Below are 19,806 nucleotides of genomic sequence, written 5' to 3' on the forward strand. Positions count from 1 at the left end.
AAAATGCAGCAGAGTCCTATTTTTTCTCTCAAAAGAAATTGCAAACATAAATAAAAAGGATGACTTTGCAAGACCTCTAGCCAAATTCATTCTCATAATATAAGAGCGTTTTATATTATGGGACGTAGGGAGTATATAATAATTGGGTCGGAGGAAATGCGCTCTTATATTATGGGACGTAGGGAGTATATAATAATTGGGTCGGAGGAAATGAGTTCGCATTACACCACTTCACATTTGTTTAGCACTTACCAGGTACCTTGACATGCCTTCTCGTGAGGTAGTTAACAAGCAGCACATTTTATGCTGCGACGTAACACAGAGAAATGCAGTCGACTCAGTTACACATTTTTCGGTTCCTATTACAGTCTGTACGTGTTGAGTCATTCATCTGATTTACACCTCACGTGGTGATATCATCTGCTACTCAACTCTCGCTGTCAGTCTCTTCGGAAATCAAGTTTTGGTTCATGACAAACCTCAGACTGTCACCCTCTTCAAGCTCCCACTGCTTTCTGAGTTCGCCAATGGCTCTTGCTGCAGAGCTAGCTACAGCGGGATTGGAATCTTGAGCCAATCTCTGCAGTTAAAAGAAGGGTCGACCAATACTTAAGGAATCTGATAACACCGAACGTCAGGTACGAGCACATGGCAAATCAAACGATTTCGGTGGCAAGTTTAGTGACACGAGGATATCAACTTTAGTTGGCATGCCAACTTCGTGCTTCAGTTTATTTTTTAACAGAAAATTGTGTGTCAACTAACTTGCCATCCTTGCATCACTAGAATTGCCATCGAAAACATTTGATTTGCCATGTGCTCGTACCTGACGTCAGGTACTTATCATTTTCGATATTTAAAGGAAAACACAAAAACAACTTGACTTTCCAAAGTAAAACCAATAACTACAGCTCATGTAATGATAAGTGAGAATTATATAGACAGGGCTTCCCTTTGAAAGGGATGGGGCTTTGATGGTGGAAAAGCGTACAAATAGGTACAAATAGATCCAATGACTTGAAGCTTTCATGGTGGAGAAGCGTAAGAATAGATGACATCTTAAAAGAGAACTAGATAATTGCCTATGGGTTGCGACGGGGGCATAAATATTCTACTCCCTTGGATCCATATTACTGTACTAAACCAGCGACAAGTAATATGGGTCGGAAGGAGTATTAGATTAGCCTCTGATTCACATGCCCACATTAATTTGAGTAGCTGTTGTTTTGGTCTAGTCATATAGACTTGTAAAGTTGTAACTCTAGTGTTTCTATCAAATGCCTCGAGATGCATGTTTTGTGTTTTCTTCAGGAAAAAAAGAGTAAATTTACTCAAAATTGCATGTCGTGCCAAATGTCCGGAACATCACCTATTTACAATCTGACAGAGTAACAGAGCACAGATTGATTAGGGATCTCAGTGGTTCAAGCCACGTATAAGAAATTCAGACATGAAGAACCCAACAGTTATATGGTTCTCCTTTTTTATAACAGATGAGGGATTTATGCTAACCTGTAATGCGCCCATCCCAGCATTCCCTAGGGTCCACATGGATGGAGCTGCAGCCAATGCATTAGCCAAAGCTTTCCTACAAGGAGCAAACGAAAATAATTGCTATTTCAACATATAACACCAAAATAGTAGAGAACACAACACAGCTCAGTGGTCGGGCCACTGAGCTACAAAGGTTCGCAAATCATATTGTTAATCTTTGTTCTTCTTTATCCAATTGTGAGAGGAATTGGGATGAATTTGAATTTGTGAGTCAACTAGTAAACTCTGTCCTTTCCTGCAGTAATTCCAGCAATCTACTTATTCATTTTAATTGCTATTTGTAGATCCATACAAAGAAAAGGCTCACTCCAAGCTACCATACGGCTCAAGTTCAAACCCGTCTCACCATGACCAGGAAGACCTCATAGCCCTCCCGTGCTCCAAACCCTCCTCGCGGCAACAGACTACAAGACCGAATCCTAGAACGTGAACGAGGACACTGTGAAACTCAAGAGCAACGTGTGAATAAAAACCGTGAATGCCAAATGCGTCACGAAGAATAAAGGCGCCATCAACAAGAAGAGTGTCACCTACAGGATGAAGAACGCAATGCGCACCACCGAGAAGAAGCTCGTCAAGCCAATCAAGAAAATCAAGTGCATCAAGCTCTTCGTGCTCAAAAACACGAATATGAAGAGCACATCCATCAAGCAAGAGAAGCAGACAAGAGGGCGAAGCTTTGCCTTGAGCAACGACACAAGATGCGACGCATGGGCAATGCACCTTGCATTGATGGCCAACTGCACAATGAAGAGCATGAAGAAAAACCACCGTCTCCATAACAAGAACAACGTTAACCTCGCAACCATCATGAAGCAGAGGAAAGTCTTGGCAAGCTCAAGTTCACAATGACTAAGTTATCCGGCAGCATTGACCCGAGGAATACATATCATGGGCCCTCAAGGTGGACAAGATCTTCGAGTCCACGACTTCGACAAGCCGAAGGCGATTGCCATGGCCTCCCTCGAGTTCGACGAGAATGCACTCATATGGTGGGACAAGTACAAGAACTTCGACAAGAGAAAAGAGAAACCCCCATTGCCACTTGGGATGCGAAGAAGCAAGTCATGAGAGCAAGATTTGTGCCCACACACTATAGACGCGACCTCTTCAAGAAGCTCCAAGTTCTCAAGCAAGGGACCAAGACCATTGAAGAGTACCACAAGGAGATGGAAATAGCAATGATCCACACTAATGTCAAGGAGTTTGATGAGCAAACAATGGCACCCTAATCACCTCATCAAGAAAATTGCGGGCTTTCAACCCTACAACAACTTGCCTGAGTTGGTACACCAAGCAACAAAGGAGGAATGTCAAGTCCAAGATGACATCAACTCTCAGGCAAAACCAAGCATGGCGCCTTATACTCGAGCTACACCCTCTATTGGTGCTCCTTCAAGCTGCAAAGCACCGACGACTTCTTCAAGTCGCCCTCCTACAAGTTCTTCCAAGCCTGGAACTACACCAAGTGCAAGTGCTCCAAGGGACTCTACTGACAAAACAAGCCAAATTGAGTGCTTCACATGCAAAGGCCGTGGGCAGAAGTGCTATGTGTGCCCACCAAGCGCATTGTGGTGATCAATGAAGATGAAGAAAACGAATCTATGAGTGAAGGACAATTGGAAGCTTTGCAACGTGTTGCTCAACATCAACAAGTAAACAAAGCCAAAGATGTTCATGTCTTTTGTGAGAATGATTCGAGCCCAGCTCTCCTTGTCTCCAAGATCTTAATTCTTGAACAACAAGATGATAATGATATACGATGTCACGTCTTCCATACCAAGGCCGGCACCAATGGAAGAACAACCAAAGTGATCATTGATGATGGTAGTTGCCACAGCTTGGCAAGTGAAGAACTTTGCTCCAAGTTGTATTTCGAGTACAAGTGCCGTCCTCAACCAGACAAGCTCTAGTGGCATAGTGACACCGGCACTATCAAGGTAGAGCACACTGTTAAATTATCCAAATTCTACCGTATTGGACTAGACGTAGTACAGACAGTGTGGGCCTTTGCGGTTGTACCGACGCATATGAGTACAACTTGCTTACTTGTCCTCCAAGGACTCTCATGTATTGCCCTCATCTATACCCCATGTAGTCACACCTAACGACGGTCTGTCGTCTCGTGCTTGTAATACTCCTCCAACATAGTGATTGCGCCTTCGTGCGTCCATGGTTTTCTCCCGCAAGGGTTTCCACGTAAAAATCCATGTGCTCTTGTGTCTCGTTTATTCCCGCTTTATCTAACAAGTGGTATACAAAGCAAGGTTCAGATACGAGAATGAGACGAGAGAATTAGGGTTGCTCGTCGTGTGCGCCGCCGCCCGCTGCAAGTCGCCGAGACCGACTGGAAGATTCGCTTTGCACCGCTGCAGAAATCCAGCCTAGTCTCGTTTACCGGATCAAAGGCGGATTGTTTTTTGGTGCGCCGCTGTCAAGTCGTGTGCGAGCCGCAGTTGCTGCTGTCCCACGCGTGAATCAAGTCACCATCCACCACGGTTTCAAGTTACGAGGTGATCAAGCTCCGTTTGTCCGCTCGTTCCATGGAGATTTAGTACTACCTGATCAACTAGTACTAGTACTTCTTGTGATTCCTCCCGTTTTCCCTCACGTTCTTCCTAAATCCGCCTCCAATTCATGAAGATCGGGCCACCCTAACAACTTGCGCTGTAACCGTAAAAGCAGCTCCAGAACTAGTTTCGGCGGGCTTTCTCGTATAGAGTAAGTAAGGCACCCATGTGTGGGAGTCTAGTGATGTGACCAAAATGAAATTGTATATTTTGATGCACGGACAAATTTGTGTTTCAATGAGATTCTGCAAGAGCTTATTAGTCTAAAAGTTATAACTAATTATGAGAAGATGAACGTAAACTACAAATAGCACCTGGTTACAGATTAGATTAAAGAAAGGAAAATGCAGTAAAATAAAGTCACAAAATGCTGCTATGCACCTGGTATTAACATCTGGAGAACTTGAACATTCAACTATCAAGGAAACACTCTTTTTCCCATCCATAGCATCCAGGTCAATAAGAGCCGCTACTAATAATTCAAGCTTCATAAACAGAAAAAAGATTATTGGAACATGAATATAGCAAAGTTCATGTTTTACATATGAGTTTAAACATGGTTCACCTCCTCAGGATTGGTGTAGTCGATACCATCAGCCTCAGATAAGGCAGATGCCATATTAAGATATGCATCCTGTGAACAAAAAAATTAAGGACATGTTAGCAAAGCAACGACCATGCTGCTACAAGTAACAAGTTACTGAACATACAACCTCTATGGCAGCGATTTGATCAGTAGAAACTTCACGAGGGAACAACTTAAGAATCTTCCCATTTTTCTCCAGTGTGATGAACCTTGTCAAATTTGCATGGGAAATGAACCATCCATTGGAAGTTTGCGAGTAAACATACAGTTTAAATAAGACAAATCCATAGTGAATATGCAATAGGGATAAGTTACTCCTTAAACATTATTTTGCTTTACGGAACTTTGCATCTACAATTCATAAGAAAAACTTACTGATATTGTAGTTTGGTTGCCATCATGTCATGAATATCCCGAACAAACTGTATTAAATATTATAATATTACATTCAAGTATAAGGATCAATAAACAGGATGCCATTAATGTATAGCTGCATGATAATTGGCAAGTACGGATAATTGACTAAATTAGTTTGTATAATCCAGATCTAAATAAGTGATTGTTTTGCCCAATAAATGCCTTGTTCTTTTATCATAAGATATTAGTAAGCTGTGATCATGTATATAATAGGAATAAACGGACTAGGGTCACTAGGCATCACATATACTATTATCCAAGTGGCCAAGTATAAACAGCGAATCTCTTGGCTAGCTACTTGTCGATGTGCTCTGAGAGTGGCAGATCAAGATGGTAGCACACCAGACAAGTGATGTACCCAGGTTGTATTGCTCGAGTGCTCGTCACCGATCGAGAAGATCGTTGGAGAGAGATGTTTCTCGGATTACAAATTCATGGTCACGGGCTAGTGTGTCTTGGATATCTCCCTAGAAGGCCCTAGCTTTCCTTATATACCTGGTCAAGCTAGGGTTACATGGCTCGGTTTAGACTAAAGGTGGGCCCGTGCCGCCAGGCCGGGCCGGACCATGTCATGCGTGTGTGGATCTCCCATTGCCTTGCATCTCAAGTTGGTGCGGCATCCAGCTGGCTCTTGGGCCCGAGTGGTTGACATAACCCACTCGAAGATGATGTGCTAGTCCCTTGCCTGGCCGGCAGTGTTCGAGTGTCATATCCTTGTCAATAGTCCCCAAGTTCAGCATGATCTTCCTGCTGGAAGGTCACCCCGGACTTGTTGAAAATTCCTGCAAGAGAGAGAGAGAGAGAGACCCAACGTTACTCTGTCACATCTAGGCCTGCGGTTGGAATCCCGAATCCCGAATGCCGCCTGGGAGACCCAAATAGGTCGCCTCCAGGGCTAGGTGTGAAATTCCTGCAAGACAGAGAGAGAGAGCGACCCAACATTACTCTGTCAACTATCCAAGAAACGCTTGTGAGCAGCGAGCCGCGCCGCTGGCCGCGGCGGGCCTTTATGGCGTCGACTCCCCCACCATCTTCAAGCGCGGCCAAGCCACCGCCGCGCCCTACCCAGCGCCTTATATCCATCATCGTCGCCCCATCCCCCAGCTGTCCAGTTTTCCGATTCGGGGATGGACGGTGGATGGACCGAGGTCAGCCACTAGAAGAGCAAGCGCCCTGCCTCTGATCTGCCGGGCTCCGCGGCGCGCCCCGGGGTGCAGCGGCCGGACCACCGCAGAGGCTTCAATGCGGATGCCGCTCGCGAGGCCTTCTTAAGCCGTTTCCGTTTCCACGGCCGCTGCTTCTGCTGCCTCAGCAAGAAGCACCGCCGCGCTGACTGCCGTGATCCCATCCACTGCATCCTCTACGAGCAGCCTGGGCACATCGAAAAGCAGTGCCCCCAAAACCCACGCTCCAGAGGTGCTAGTAGCAGGCCCGGTCCAGCTGCTCCGCCGGCGCCAATCCACTCGCGCATCTGCTTCCCGCCACCCGCTGCGTCCACCATGCCCACCGTCACCCCCGCCATGCAGCGCCACATCGACCCCTCGCGCCGCCCCAGAGAGAGCCACTCGCTGACCATGTCCTCCCCGGCGACGGAGCAGGCCATCTTCTTCCTGCGCAACCATGCCGTCACCATGTGCGCGGCCGACGGCGTAAACGCCACGTCCCCCATGGCGGTGGGCCACGCGCTGGAGGCGCAACTCGCCGTCCCGGTGAGCCAGCTCCGCGTCACGGTTCACCACCCGGAGCACTACCTCGTCATCTTCAGCCAACCAACGCACCACGTCAACACCGTCCGTCGAGGGTCCATCAGGGTCGACGACGCCGTCTTCAACATCGCGCCGTGGCATGAGCACGACCACGCCTCCTTCGACACGCTCCAACTTCACGTCCAGGTCATCATCGAAAAGGTGCCTATGCAGTACTGGTCCTTGGAGGGGATCGAGGAGATCCTCGGGAAGAAGGTGCGCATCGACCGCCTCAACAGCAGGACGCAGGAGCGCGGCCACACGAAGACGTTCACCTGCTGGGTCTGGACCAACGACGTCACCCACATCCCCACCAAGCACATGCTCGGGGTCCTGCCGCGCGGCGTGTCGAGGAGATGCAGTGTCGAGGAGATGCAGGGCTACTCGCCGCCCGACCGGCGCGTCGCTCCACCGCCGGGCACCACGGACTACACCATGCTCATCCACGTCGACAGGGTCGAAGATTGGACGCCTCCATCGCCGCGCTCCTCCCACTCCGCCCAAAGCGGGCTGCCGTCGTCCGACTCCGACACGGACGACCGGCCCCGATTCGCTGTGATCCCTGCCTCTTGGACCATGGAGGTCGAGGACGGCCAGCGAGGAGATCGCCTCCCGCGCCTTGGGCGTGCACCGGTGGCCGACCTAGGCTGTCGTGGCCTGCCACGCGGCGGGCGCGACCACGACGACGCGGGTGGAGCTGGAGGGGGGGCGCCAATCCTGGAAGGACGCCCTGCTGCGCCGGGGACGCACGCTGACCCTGCCGGTGCCGGCGCCCGCCCCGCGTCACCGCAGTCGCTCCCCTCCTACCAGGCGCCACCACAAGAACGCGCACGGCCGCCGTACGGGCGGTAGAAGGCCGTCAACGGGCGACGATCAGCAACGCCAACGCCGGCCGTCCGCTCCCCGTTCGCCACGGGCGACGTCGGGGTCGGGGGCGGCAGAAGACGCCAGCAACAGCATCAAAGGGAAGGACCCGGTCGACGACTTCTTCAGGGAGGCAAGGCGGACCATCCTCGCGTCGGTGATCGTCAACAACTCGGCGATGGACGTCCAAGCCGCTGCTGACGCCGCGGTTGCAGCTCCCCTGGACTTCGACAGTGGCACGCAGATGGTGGACGCCGAGATAGAGGCACAGCTGGACGCGTTTGGTCCCACACTCGCCGCCACCCCCAGGCCTCCGGTCAGTTCAACAGATGCGCCCCCATGGCTGCCTGCACGATGGAGATGCAGCTCGACGCGGTCACCACCCGCGTCTGCCAGCTCGAGATCGCCAACGACAATGAAGAAAGCGCCCTCCCCCAGCCACTCGCCGCCTGTTCCTCGACGCCCCTGCGCCGATCATCGCCAACGCCCCTCCACGCCGCCCTTCTGCACCATCCAAGTCACGAGTGGCTACGGCTCGTACCAGGCAGAGCGCTCGTTAGGCCGCCTGCACCTCCAAGATGCTGGTCTCGTAGCGTGCCTCCCTCTGCATCGCCAAGGAGCTCGAGCTGCTCGGGCCAAAGGAGAAGATGACCAAGGAGGTCGCGGACGCTCTCATCCGTCGCTTCGACGAGCCGCTCACCGACAACGACATCGCCGTCATCGCCAAGCTGACGCGTCTCGACAAGGACTCCCTCCTCGTCGCTGCAGGCCTTGCAGGGCCTGAGGGAGCAGCCGCCGCGGCCACTGTTTAGTCATGTTAGTACACCTATGTTATAGTCTCCGGTGGCGGCCGGCGTGTTGCCGGGTAGAGTTAGGTTTCCTTTCCTCTGTTTCACTAGAGTGGACTGCTTCTCGCCGGCGTGAGTTGGGCGCTATTGGTGGACGCCGGCGTGCCCCTGCTAGTTGGGTTGTGATTGTACTGGGCCTGAGGCCATTTAGAATCTTTCAGTCACCGGAGCAACCATTGTTTCCAAATGAGTGAAAGCTTCTACCCGATCATGTCGTGGAATGTCCGCGACCTTAACCAGCCGGCGAAACGCGCGGCGATCTGCGAGGTAGTTACAGCGAACAAAGTAGCAATCATGTGCTTGCAGGAAACTAAGATAGATATCTGGTCACCGAGCATCGTCAAGGAAATCGGTGGCGCTGCTCTGGCTGAATGTGTCTTCCTCCCTGCGATCGGTTCCCGCGGTGGAGCTACTATCTTCTGGAACAGGGACCTAGTCAGCATTGCATCGCATGCTGTAGGCAAATTCATGATCACTGCAAAAGTGACACTCCTCCGGCAATCCAAAAGCTTCTGGCTCACGACTGTGTACGGCCCAGCAGACGACGCTAGAAAAACTGCTTTCCTCGCCGAGTTAGCTAGAACGGCCCACCCACCATCTGATCCATGGCCCATCAACGGAGATTTTAACCTCATTTACGAGGCAAGGGACAAGAACAACCATCATCTGAACCACCGGATCATGGGCATGTTTAGGCGTGCCATCGACAACGCCGGCCTGAAAGAAATTAAGTGCAAGAATCACCGCTTCGCGAGAACCCGACGCTCATCAACATCGACAAATTCTTCCGCAACTGCAGCTGGGAAGACCTGTTCCCCTCAAGCATGCTGATGGTCGCATCCACGGCGTGCTCTGACCACTGCCCTCTGCTCCTTGCTGATGCAGCTGCTCCCCGCCGTCGCGCCCAATTCAAATTTGAAAGCTTCTGGCCGCAGTTCCCGCGCTTCCACGAGACGGTCATAGGTGATCCGCCTGAGCAGATGGCTCATCTCGAGAAACTTAAGTCTAAACAACCAAGTGCGAGACACAATTCAGTGGAAGCACACGGCCTCGGGATCCTTCTCCACCAGCTCGGCATACAACTGCCAATTCCAAGGGATGATCAAGACTAACTTCAGAAAGATGCCCTGGCAAGTTTGGGCACCGGCCCAGCTAAAATTTATGGTCTGGCTACTCCTCAAGAACATATTACGGTGCAATGACCGGCTCCAGAGAAGAGGATGGCCAAATGAGTATTTCTGCCAGCTTTGTTTCAGAAATCTGGAAACCTCGCAACACCTGTTCTGGCAATGCCCCTTTTCATCTACAATCTGGGCAAGAACGGCTCAAGGAAACGCATGCAATACCATGCATCCCACAATTTGGCAGCACAAGAACAAAGTTGTGGAGATCATAGCCGAGATGCTAAACGGAGCAAGACCCGAGCACAAGAAGGGAGTCAGGACAATGATCATCTTGGTACTGGGAGACATTTGGCAGCAGCGCAACGAGTGCACCTTCAGACATAAGATAGCAAACCTGACTGAAGCCATGGCGAGCATCAGAAGAACTTTCGAATTATGGCGCCAAGCAGGAGCAGTCCACCTAGAGCACCCATTTTGGGACCCTCCCTGAGGGATTAGCTTGCTAGTCTAGCCCCCGGCTAATTTTGTTTTTCATTTCTTCTCTTTTCCTCCTTGATCACTCGATCGAACACCACCTATTGTTTTTTCCCGCCTGCTTCCTGCTATGAAATCAATATATGCCAGCCATCAGCTGGTCCGTTCAGAAAAAAACACTACTCTGTCACATCTAGGCATGCGGTTGGAATCCCGAATCCCGAATGCCGCCTGGGAGACCCAAATAGGTCGCTTCTAGGGCTAGGTGTGAAATTCCTGCGAGAGAGAGAATGACCCAACGTTACTCTGTCACATCTACGCATGCGGTTGGAATCCAGGGCTAGGTGTGAATGCCCACAGCTTGCAAGGCTCGGATTTTGCACGGAGGCATGGTTCACTACACGCCTCCTTAACCGTATTGCGGCAATTGGGCGCTGGGGCTAAAATCTTCGTGCCATATCAGCGGTTCTAGGTCAAATGGTCATGTGGAGGGAAAGATTCCCATTGTCCCCACCTCTCTGATTGACTGGTTGGCGATCAAAACTGCATGCATTGGTTGGGTTTGCACCGGTGCCCAATGCCAACCATTCATGTCGTCGTTGGAGCGTGACCTATGTTCTATGAGGAAGTCGTCGAGAGTGGTGCTCAACGCACATAACACTTAGTGTTTCCGCTTTCGAAGTTCCATGACTCCCAGTAGTCCAAGCCTTACCAAGTCCCTCCGACTCTGATTCCCGTCCTCTGGCCAAGTCGGGCTCTAGGAAGGTGGGAGAGTCACTCTCCTCTTGAGTTTATTCAAGTGGGAGTGAATGATTTACATGCCCATGCAGGGGCTTATATAGCCTATGGGTCCTTGACAAATAACCGATGCTACGCTTGAAAAGAGGTGGGAGGGTAGAACGAGGTGATCTTTGGTCCATGAGTCCATGGGCTCCTAGTTGGGCTAGGAGGGGAGTTGTAGCCCATGGAAGTTAGATTTTGTCAACCATATGAAGGCTTTCTTGCTTGGGCTTTGGGCTTCTTTGGTCTTTTGCCTTCATCTTTGACTTGTTCTTATATGTGCTCTCCTTCTTTTGACTTGTTGACCATAAAGACTTTCTTTGACTTTTGTTGACCAGAGTAGCTTGTCTGGAGCCATGGTAGCTTGCTTGGACTTTTGTTGACCTCCCTGACTTGTGTTGACTGCTTTTGTTTTTTGTTGACCGGCCACGTGGATTGCTATGTAAGACTTAGGTGGGACCCCGGTATAACTTTAGTTATTCCCTCAACAGTAAGATAGTGTTAGAATGCCATATTAATTGATTTAGTAAAAGCTGCAAGCTTGCGTAAGCAAAGGCTGAGAAATTATACAACGTGTTTGCAAAACTGAAGATAATTGATTTAGTGTTATTTCATTCTAAATTTTTATCCTGAATGCAGGCTCAGTATATAATGAGTCCGCGGTTGGGGACGTACCCCAGCTTAGCACAGACAAGAATGAGATATGGTCTGCTCCGTTTACTGAGAAAGAGGTGTTTGAGGCAGTCACACAAATGAAACACAATAAGGCTCCTGGTCCAGATGGTTTTCCAGCAGAGTTTTATAAGAGATGCTGGCATATCATCAAGGATGACCTCATGCCTATGTTCCATGAATTATTTAACGGCAACCTACAACTTTTTCACCTAAACTTTGGAACAATAACGTTGTTGCCAAAGAAGGAGGAGGCTGTGCGCATTGAGCAGTTCAGGCCGATTTGCCTACTCAGTGTGAGTTTCAAAATTTTCACTAAGGTAGCCATGAACAGGCTGACGCAGATTGCCAATTCGGTGGTGCACCCAACACAGTCTGCGTTCATGCCGGGGAGACACATCCTAGAAGGGGTGGTTGTCTTACACGAAACTCTACACGAAATCCATTCAAAGAAACTTGATGGGGTTATCTTCAAAGTGGATTTCGAGAAAGCGTACAATAAGGTCAAATGGCCCTTCCTCCAGTAGGCCTTACGCATGAAGGGGTTTGACGATGCCTGGAGGAAATAGGTCGACACCTTCATTCAAGAAGGTAGTGTTGAAATTAAAGTGAATGATGACATAGGTCATTATTTTCAGACGCACAAGGGCTTACGACAGGGAGACCCGATGTCTCCTATTCTGTTCAACATAGTAGCAGATATGTTGGCAGTCCTTATCGGTCGGGCTAAGGAGAATGGACAAGTAGGAGGACTAGTTCCGCATCTTGTGGATGTGGGAGTATCCATACTACAGTACGCTGATGATACTATTATATTCATGGAACATGATCTCGCAAAGGCTAGAAACATGAAGTAGTACTTTGCCTATTTGAACAATTGTCGGGACTGATAATTAATTTTAACAAGAGTGAATTGTTCTGTTTTGGGAGGGCCAAAGAAGAACAAGAAGCGTATAGATAACTATTCGGATGTGAAATGGGTTCCCTACCATTCTCGTACCTAGGGATACCAATTCACCATCGGAAATTATCGAATAAGGAGTGAAAGTGCCTTGAAGATCGATTTGAGAAAAAACTAAGCTGCTGGAAGGGCAAGCTTATGTCATATGGGGGCCGGCTAGTGTTGATAAATTCAGTTCTAACTAGTATGCCGATGTTACTCTTATCTTTCTTTGAAGTGCCAGTTGGGGTACGGAAAAGATTAGATTTTTATCGATCTCGTTTTTTCTGGCAATGTGATGAAGTAAAAACGAAATACAGATTGTCCAGATGGGATATAATTTGCAGACCCAAAGACCAAGGTGGATTAGGGGTTGACAACTTAGAGGTTAAAAATAGATGCCTACTTAGCAAAAAGCTATTTAGGTTGTTTGTTGAGACCGAGGGTACATGGGTACAAATTTTGCGTAATAAGTACGTACAATCTAAGACATTGGCCCAGGTTACTTTAAGACCTAATGACTCGCCTTTCTGGAAGGGGTTAATGAAGACGAAAGAAACCTTTTTTTAGAGGGTGAAGTTTAATGTTGGTAATGGCAACGGTACTAGATTCTGGGAAGACACATGGTTAGGGGGATGCCTTTAGCCCTACAGTATCCCACACTATATAATATTGTACAACGTAAGGAGGCCTACGCAGCTACAGTATTACAGTCGGTTCCACTAAACATTCAGTTCAGGAGGACTTATTGGGGGAATGCTGGCTCTCTTGACTTCATCTGATGCGTAGGTTGATGGATGTTCAACTCTCTCACCAGCCAGATACCATCCACTGGAAATTATCCACGAATGGTAGGTTAACGGTGAAATATATGTACTTAGACTTAATTAACTCTGGGCCAATAACAAGATCACTTCACATATGGAAGGTTAAAGTTCCGTTAAGAATCAAAATCTTCATGTGGTTTGTACACAAGGAAGTGATTTTAACCAAGGAGAACTTGATCAAGCGAAGATGGGTGGGTAGTTCACGATGTTGTTTTTGTGATCAGAATGAAACCATAAAACACCTCTTTCTCGATTGTCCTCTGGCCAAACTACTTTGGCGCACGATACATATAGCCTTCAACGTTAGCCCTCCAATTAGTATCGACACGTTATTTGGGACGTGGCTAACCGGAGTGGAATCAAATACTGCAGGACATATTGGGATAGGGATATGCGCACTACTTTGGGCTATATGGAACTGCAGAAATGATATCATCTTTAATAGGAAAAATTTCATCAACTTTTTGCAGGTTATATATAGAGCCACTGCATGGATCCGTATGTGGTCGTTACTCACTCATGCGGACTCGAGGGAGCTTTTGCCTATTGGGTGCAACTGATGGGAGATGGTACCATGGGTTATCTACAACCGGTTTGGATGGCGATCCAATAATAGGATAGGTGTTTAGTCATCTGGGCCTATTTTTCGCCGGTTGTGGCAGTTTTTGTTTTATCTTTGTTCATTTTATGCTCCTTCTGTGAGCCTTTACTCAACTTAAGACTTTGTTTTGGATCTTCAGTTAAATAAAATGGCTGCATGCATCATTCTGATGCAGAGGCCGGGGGATGTCCTCCTTTTCGAAAAGAAAAAATAATAATAATCCATTGCCAATTACACTTTATTTAACTTGTACTTCCTCCGTCCCAAAATAAGTGTCTCAACTTTGTACTAGCTCTAGTACAAATTTGTACTAAGCTGAAGACACTTATTTTGGGACGGAGGGAGTGTTAAGGAGTATTAGTATTGGTCTAGGAGTCCTTATTAGTCTATGTTTAGTTTCCTTGCACCTCAAGTCTTGTGTAATATATATATGCCCCTTCGGCCTTCAATAAAGATAAGTTGCTTTCCTAATATGGTATTAGAGCCTAGGTTTAGGTCTCCGGACGCCGCAACTCGTCCTTACGATCCACTAGTTTTTTTTTTCTCGGTCGATCTATTCTTCTCTGGATCGATCTCGTCTTCCGCTGTCGTTCGCGGGGCACCTGCCGCCCAGCTGCTTCGCTGGATCCAAACTGGTGACGAGTGCGCCCATGACGTGCGCCTGCACAGCCGTGATCGCCTGCATGGATCAAAGCCCGCCTCGCCTGGTTGGCTACTGTGCTGCGTTCGCACCTGTGCGCCAGATCGGGTTACCTCGTCCAGCTCCAGATCGATGTGCGTGCTGCTGCGTTTCAGGCTGCTGTGCTATAGCTGCTGCTTTGCTGCTGAGTTCGCTCCTGCATACTAGCTGCTGTCTTTCCGTTCCCATCTTGATTTCAACAACAAAAAAAAGGAGTCCAATGTCTTCTGCATACACGATGGATTTTGCATCTTTGTGTCGTGTATGCTTCCTAGATTTTACCTTCCTTGTTTTCTGCTGTGTCCACCAAATCCGTTGATATTTTGTGTTTCTCATGTCATGCGAGTCCACCAAACTTTTGTCCGTCAGCCTTTTTCTGGTCATTGTCCTCTCTATAGGATTTCTGTGGCCTCTCTTTGCATTGTTGATCTAAGCTCATTCTCTTGCCGCCGAGTTTCTTTCGCCGTCGGTTTTCATGGGCCATGATTCTTTAAGCAATGCTTCTTCTCTTGATGGCCATCTTCTTTTGACAACCCATCTTCTCTTGATACTTCTATTGTATCTTCTATTGGTGCGGTGTCTTCCTCTGATGTGCCATCTCTTCGTTATCCCCTTTGGCGACTCGACAGGTTTTGAAGACTCTTCATGCTACAACGACACTCTCAAGACGCGGATTTGGATTATCATTTTTTTTAGTATTACACTTCTTCAAATGCAATGCTATTGCATACGCTTTGCATTTGAGGGGGGGTGTTAAGGAGTATTAGTATTGGTCTAGGAGTCCTTATTAGTCTATGTTTAGTTTCCTTGCACCTCAAGTCTTGGGTAATATATATATGCCCCTTGGGCCTTCAATAAAGATAAGTTGCTTTCCTAATATGTTGACGTATAATGTGCTGCCTAGTCTTTTCCATCAGATCGGTCTTTTGGTTGCATTGGCTAGAGCATGCACTTCTACATGGTATCGGAGCCAAGAGGTCTTGAGTTCAAGACCCGGGCTGGCGCAATTATATTGGAGTATGTTGTAACTATGTTAGATATCTCATTCAATGTTGCATTAGCTAATTGTGATTTTTCAGTATATATTGTCATTAGTACATCTAATAATGATTAATGAGGAAAATTAGCAAGTATAAGGAGGCATCAGTGGGCACTGATGGATTTACCCTACTATGATATTAAACGTCACTGTGTGATGAAACCCACAGGATTTAAAGACATTAGAGCTATATGGACACTTAATTAAGCTACCTTTAAAGCCATGAAAGCATCCTCCATGGCACGTCGTCGAACAACCATGTCAGCTCGTCGCAGATCTGCCTGGGTTTGCAAATAGCTGTTGTATTAGATCAGCATGAAACCATGGATTAAACAGTAACATACTAATAGCATATTAGCATGGTTATTAAGCAATTTAAACGGGTACTACAATGACATAGATATGGGTGCAGCTTTATCGACAGTATGAATGAGAAATGTATGTTACTTAAGTCTATTAACTACTTCCTACAAAATGAGTGAAGAAAGAATTTGTACAGACCTACCTCCAAAGCACCATCACTCCAATGTTGATCTGCTGCTTTCTTCAAGTCTGAATGAGCTCGCTCCTTCAATATCTGATTATGTACAGAGGTCAAATTAACATATTAGAAGTATAACGGAACCAATATAATACATAGATGGCATATGAAACATTCCATACGAACAGATCTAATACATACTCTAGCAAAATTGGTTAGGTGGGCTGCCCGTTCCTTCACACTGTTATCAATCTTTCGGGTGTCCTTCCTTGCACGAGCTTTCAGGCAATCTTACATTTAGATGAGGAATTAAATCTTATGGAAGGAAAAACTTATAGCTTGTTATGTGAAAGAGCATGTACCATCAAGCTTGAGAAACCCCAACCCTAATACAGCAACATCCTTAGATGCACGTTTGTTCAACCTTGTGATGCCACTAAGAGTAAAAGGATTTCAGATATCAAAATTCAGAATAGCAATACAAATAAATACATTGTTTCTACCAAGGAAAACAATTACATGAGGGAATATCAATGATGCACAGGGAACAAGAGTACCGTGAAAGCAAAAGAATATCACTCTGAGCTCTTTCATTCACAAACTTTGCATCATTGTAGACAAATTGGCACGCTTTAGACAGCCCTTGAGTAGAATATAGTGTTTTTTCCTGAGCTGCAACTTGACTATCTGAAAAATGTGACATTCCTCTTGTTTGCTCATCAAAATCCCTGCAACAGAAGATTAAGAATATGGAACTAAAAATGACGAACTATATCTGCTTAATGACCATGTGCAGTTTACCTTATATGATTTTAGAATTCTGGTACAGAACTTCAGTTTATGTTGGAAGAAACTAGACATTTCTGAAAATCATGAAAACTACTATATAAAACTAGAGGAAGTCTTCTTTGACACTGAAATTGTTTCTTAGTCTTCAGCTGACTGAGTGTAATATTACAAGTCAAAAAAATAGGACGAAGGATTATGATAGCAGGCGTTAGCTTTACAATAATATGTATTGCATGAGTTCAGTGTAACGAAACAAAATACAGACAAAGTACTCAATATTATCTTTATTTTTCATGCTAACAAAGGTACATGGATTCTGACAGATTATTCGTTTGTGTGCGGATGTGTGTGTGTGTACCTGTAAGGATTGTTGCCATCTTCAGGAATATTGCACTCTGTAGTTTCACTGCCACTACGAGAACCATAAGAATGGCACCGAACATTCAGACCTTGTTGGAGTAGGTAACCATTGGACTTCGCATTCGTTTTCCAATGCCTATCGTTTGGAAAGGACCTGATGATATGATATCCGTTCATCCACTTCCTTACCTCTACCTCTTGTGGTAAACAATTCGATGCTACGCAGCGTAGTGCTTTCAGCTTACACGGCATTCTGTGTTTATCATTATAGCACACCCCACTAGATGCTATGGTACCAGATATTTGGCTAGCCATATGTGTTGAATCTGTACGTGTACTACAGATTATGAACCTTTGGCCTGACAAAATCCCTATGCCTTCATTTAGCAGATTTTCAGCCAATTTGAAACTGATATTTCAGTACCTGATGTCAAAGACGGGCATTAGTTTCACGTCAAAACAAATGAATACACATAGACCAAGAGTCTACTTTGCAGTGCACAAACTTATGTCTACATAATACAGGTACAGATGATCATTTCTAGACAAAATGTAAAAAAAAACAGTTAATAAATGCATCAAAGGTGGCACATGGGGGATAATATAGGTGGTCGTTTTGAACTGGGGTTAGTTCAAAACTGTGACACTTTTTATGGAAAGGAGGTAGTATATACTTGGTAGTTTCTTATTCTAATAACTGACGTGCATAGTATTGTCGGGATTACAGCTACACACGGAATGAAGTTGTACGCTTTGTGACACCATGAGAAAATATTTCTAGTTTAACATTTTTCTTTTGAGCCGCTAGTTTAACATTGTTGGGAGTGAACACATAGTGTGTGATTCACAAAGCAGACCCCGAAAACAACACTGGCCTCTCACAAATACAGTCTCACTCGAGAAACTGGCACACAAATCACACACGCTACCTGCAACACAGCACGCTCGGCAGTACGAACGACTATCATGGCATGCAGATGCAGGATCCATTGCTGTCTATGCCTAGCAAAGGAAACCACACAAAGGAAGTAGCGATGAGAAGGACAGCGCCTGCACTTACTGTTTCATGCGAAGGAGTTTGGAGACCGGGGAAGGACGACAGGGAGGAGCAAGAGGGGAGGGAGATCAAGCGCGATAGTACAGGGAGCAAGGTAGGGGACGCTAAGGACGAACGAGTGTGGGAGGAGAATCCGGAGGCGCGGGGAGGCCACACATGTTAGGTGGCGAAGTGGTATGGCAGCCACCAGTTGTACCTGCGGCGGGAGGGAAGCCAACGGGCTGGGACCGCGTTACTATGATCCGATATTCTGTGGCCACGATTTCATTGCCCGGGACAACAGCTTGACGGTTAGGGCATCTCCCAACGCCGACCCCTAACAGCATCTTCACTGTTCGGCGCCTCCACGGAGTGAAATAGTGCCTCTTGGATGTGAGCCGGCGTTATTTTCATCGTGGGGGTGGTTGGATTCCCATCCGACGCCTCAAGTTGGCCCCCAGACACTCTTTTTAAAAATATAGTTCGGCTAAAATTTGAAGAATTTGGATGAAATTAGGACGAAATTCATTCATATTTGTACATAATTTAAAAGACATAATTTTAAAAAACATGATTTAAACCCTAAAACTACGCGCTCGCCACTCCGAGCCTTCTACACGCTGAGAAGCTTCTAGAAGTTGGTGTAGTCGCCGCCGTCGCCGCCCCGCACGCTGTTGTCCGTCCTTGTTGCAGCCTTGCCCTGGGCCTCCTCGTCGCTGTCGACCTGTCGTCGAGGATGACGACGCCACCCTCCTCGCGGCCACGGTGCCGAACGTCGATCTTCTCGCGGACGTGGTCGTCCCACGCCCACTTCAGGCAGGTTTCCTCCTTGGCGGCCATGGCGAGGTGCTCCTACTTGACGACAGGTGGCGTCGCGGGCTCCTTCTTCGGCCTGACCAGGCAAAGGTGGCCGCAGGGAGGGGAAGGCCAGCGGCGGCGGCCCTCTTTTATGAAAAAGTTGCTGCTGCGTCGGCGCACCTGCATCTCTTGGGGCTCGGCCTTGAGGGCGGCGAGCGGCGTCCGTTCGTCGGAGGAGAGCGGCGTTCGTGCGCCGGAGGAGTGGGAGTGGGAGCTGGAGGAAGATGACGACACGGTCGCCATGCGCCTCGGCAGCCACGAGCTGCCGCTCCAGCGTGAGAAGGACAGCGCCAGCACTCCATTCCCGGCGAGTTGTCGCCCTCAATGTGCTCTAGGACGGCTTGAAGGGTGCGCTCGGGGACTCCCCACCACTGTCGGCGGCCGTCAGAGTTGTGCCGCCCCCGTGGTGCCAGGGCGCCGTTCGTCGACAAGAGCCGCTCCTCATGGCGGCGCTCGAAGTACGCCGTCCAGAGGTTGTTATCAAGGTGTACCTTGCCTGTTGCATCGCTTCCTCCGGCAATGCCGACCGGACGCGCGCGATCTCGGTGCGGCGGTATGTGCC

General features: G+C 47.7%; 1 protein-coding gene across 8 annotated transcripts; it reads right to left on the reverse strand.

Moving 5' to 3' along the window:
* Positions 1–201: 201 nt before the first annotated feature.
* On the reverse strand, positions 202–18,619 carry LOC125512612 (senescence-associated protein OSA15, chloroplastic). 8 transcript variants are annotated; one of them, XR_007285449.1, is made up of 15 exons: positions 18,411–18,619; positions 17,349–17,774; positions 16,759–16,929; positions 16,564–16,637; positions 16,403–16,491; positions 16,226–16,297; positions 15,933–16,001; positions 5,086–5,132; positions 4,838–4,949; positions 4,690–4,758; positions 4,506–4,609; positions 2,085–2,294; positions 1,901–1,973; positions 1,513–1,588; positions 441–580 (listed from the first exon to the last, which is right to left on the reverse strand). XR_007285449.1 is itself a non-coding variant. In XM_048677711.1 (13 exons), the coding sequence occupies exons 2-13, from the start codon at positions 17,663–17,665 to the stop codon at positions 428–430; spliced, it is 1,311 nt and encodes a 436-aa protein (XP_048533668.1). In that variant the 5' UTR covers positions 17,666–17,774; positions 18,411–18,619; the 3' UTR covers positions 202–427. The 8 variants fall into 8 exon arrangements, 2 of the variants coding, with proteins under 2 accessions (XP_048533668.1, XP_048533667.1); XR_007285454.1 differs by lacking the exon at positions 2,085–2,294 and having other exon boundaries at positions 202–580; positions 4,838–4,919; XR_007285453.1 differs by lacking the exon at positions 2,085–2,294 and having other exon boundaries at positions 202–580.
* Positions 18,620–19,806: the final 1,187 nt, after the last annotated feature.

Source organism: Triticum urartu, chromosome 6 (genome assembly GCF_003073215.2).
Source record: "Triticum urartu cultivar G1812 chromosome 6, Tu2.1, whole genome shotgun sequence".
NCBI classification, from domain to species: Eukaryota; Viridiplantae; Streptophyta; class Magnoliopsida; order Poales; family Poaceae; genus Triticum; species Triticum urartu.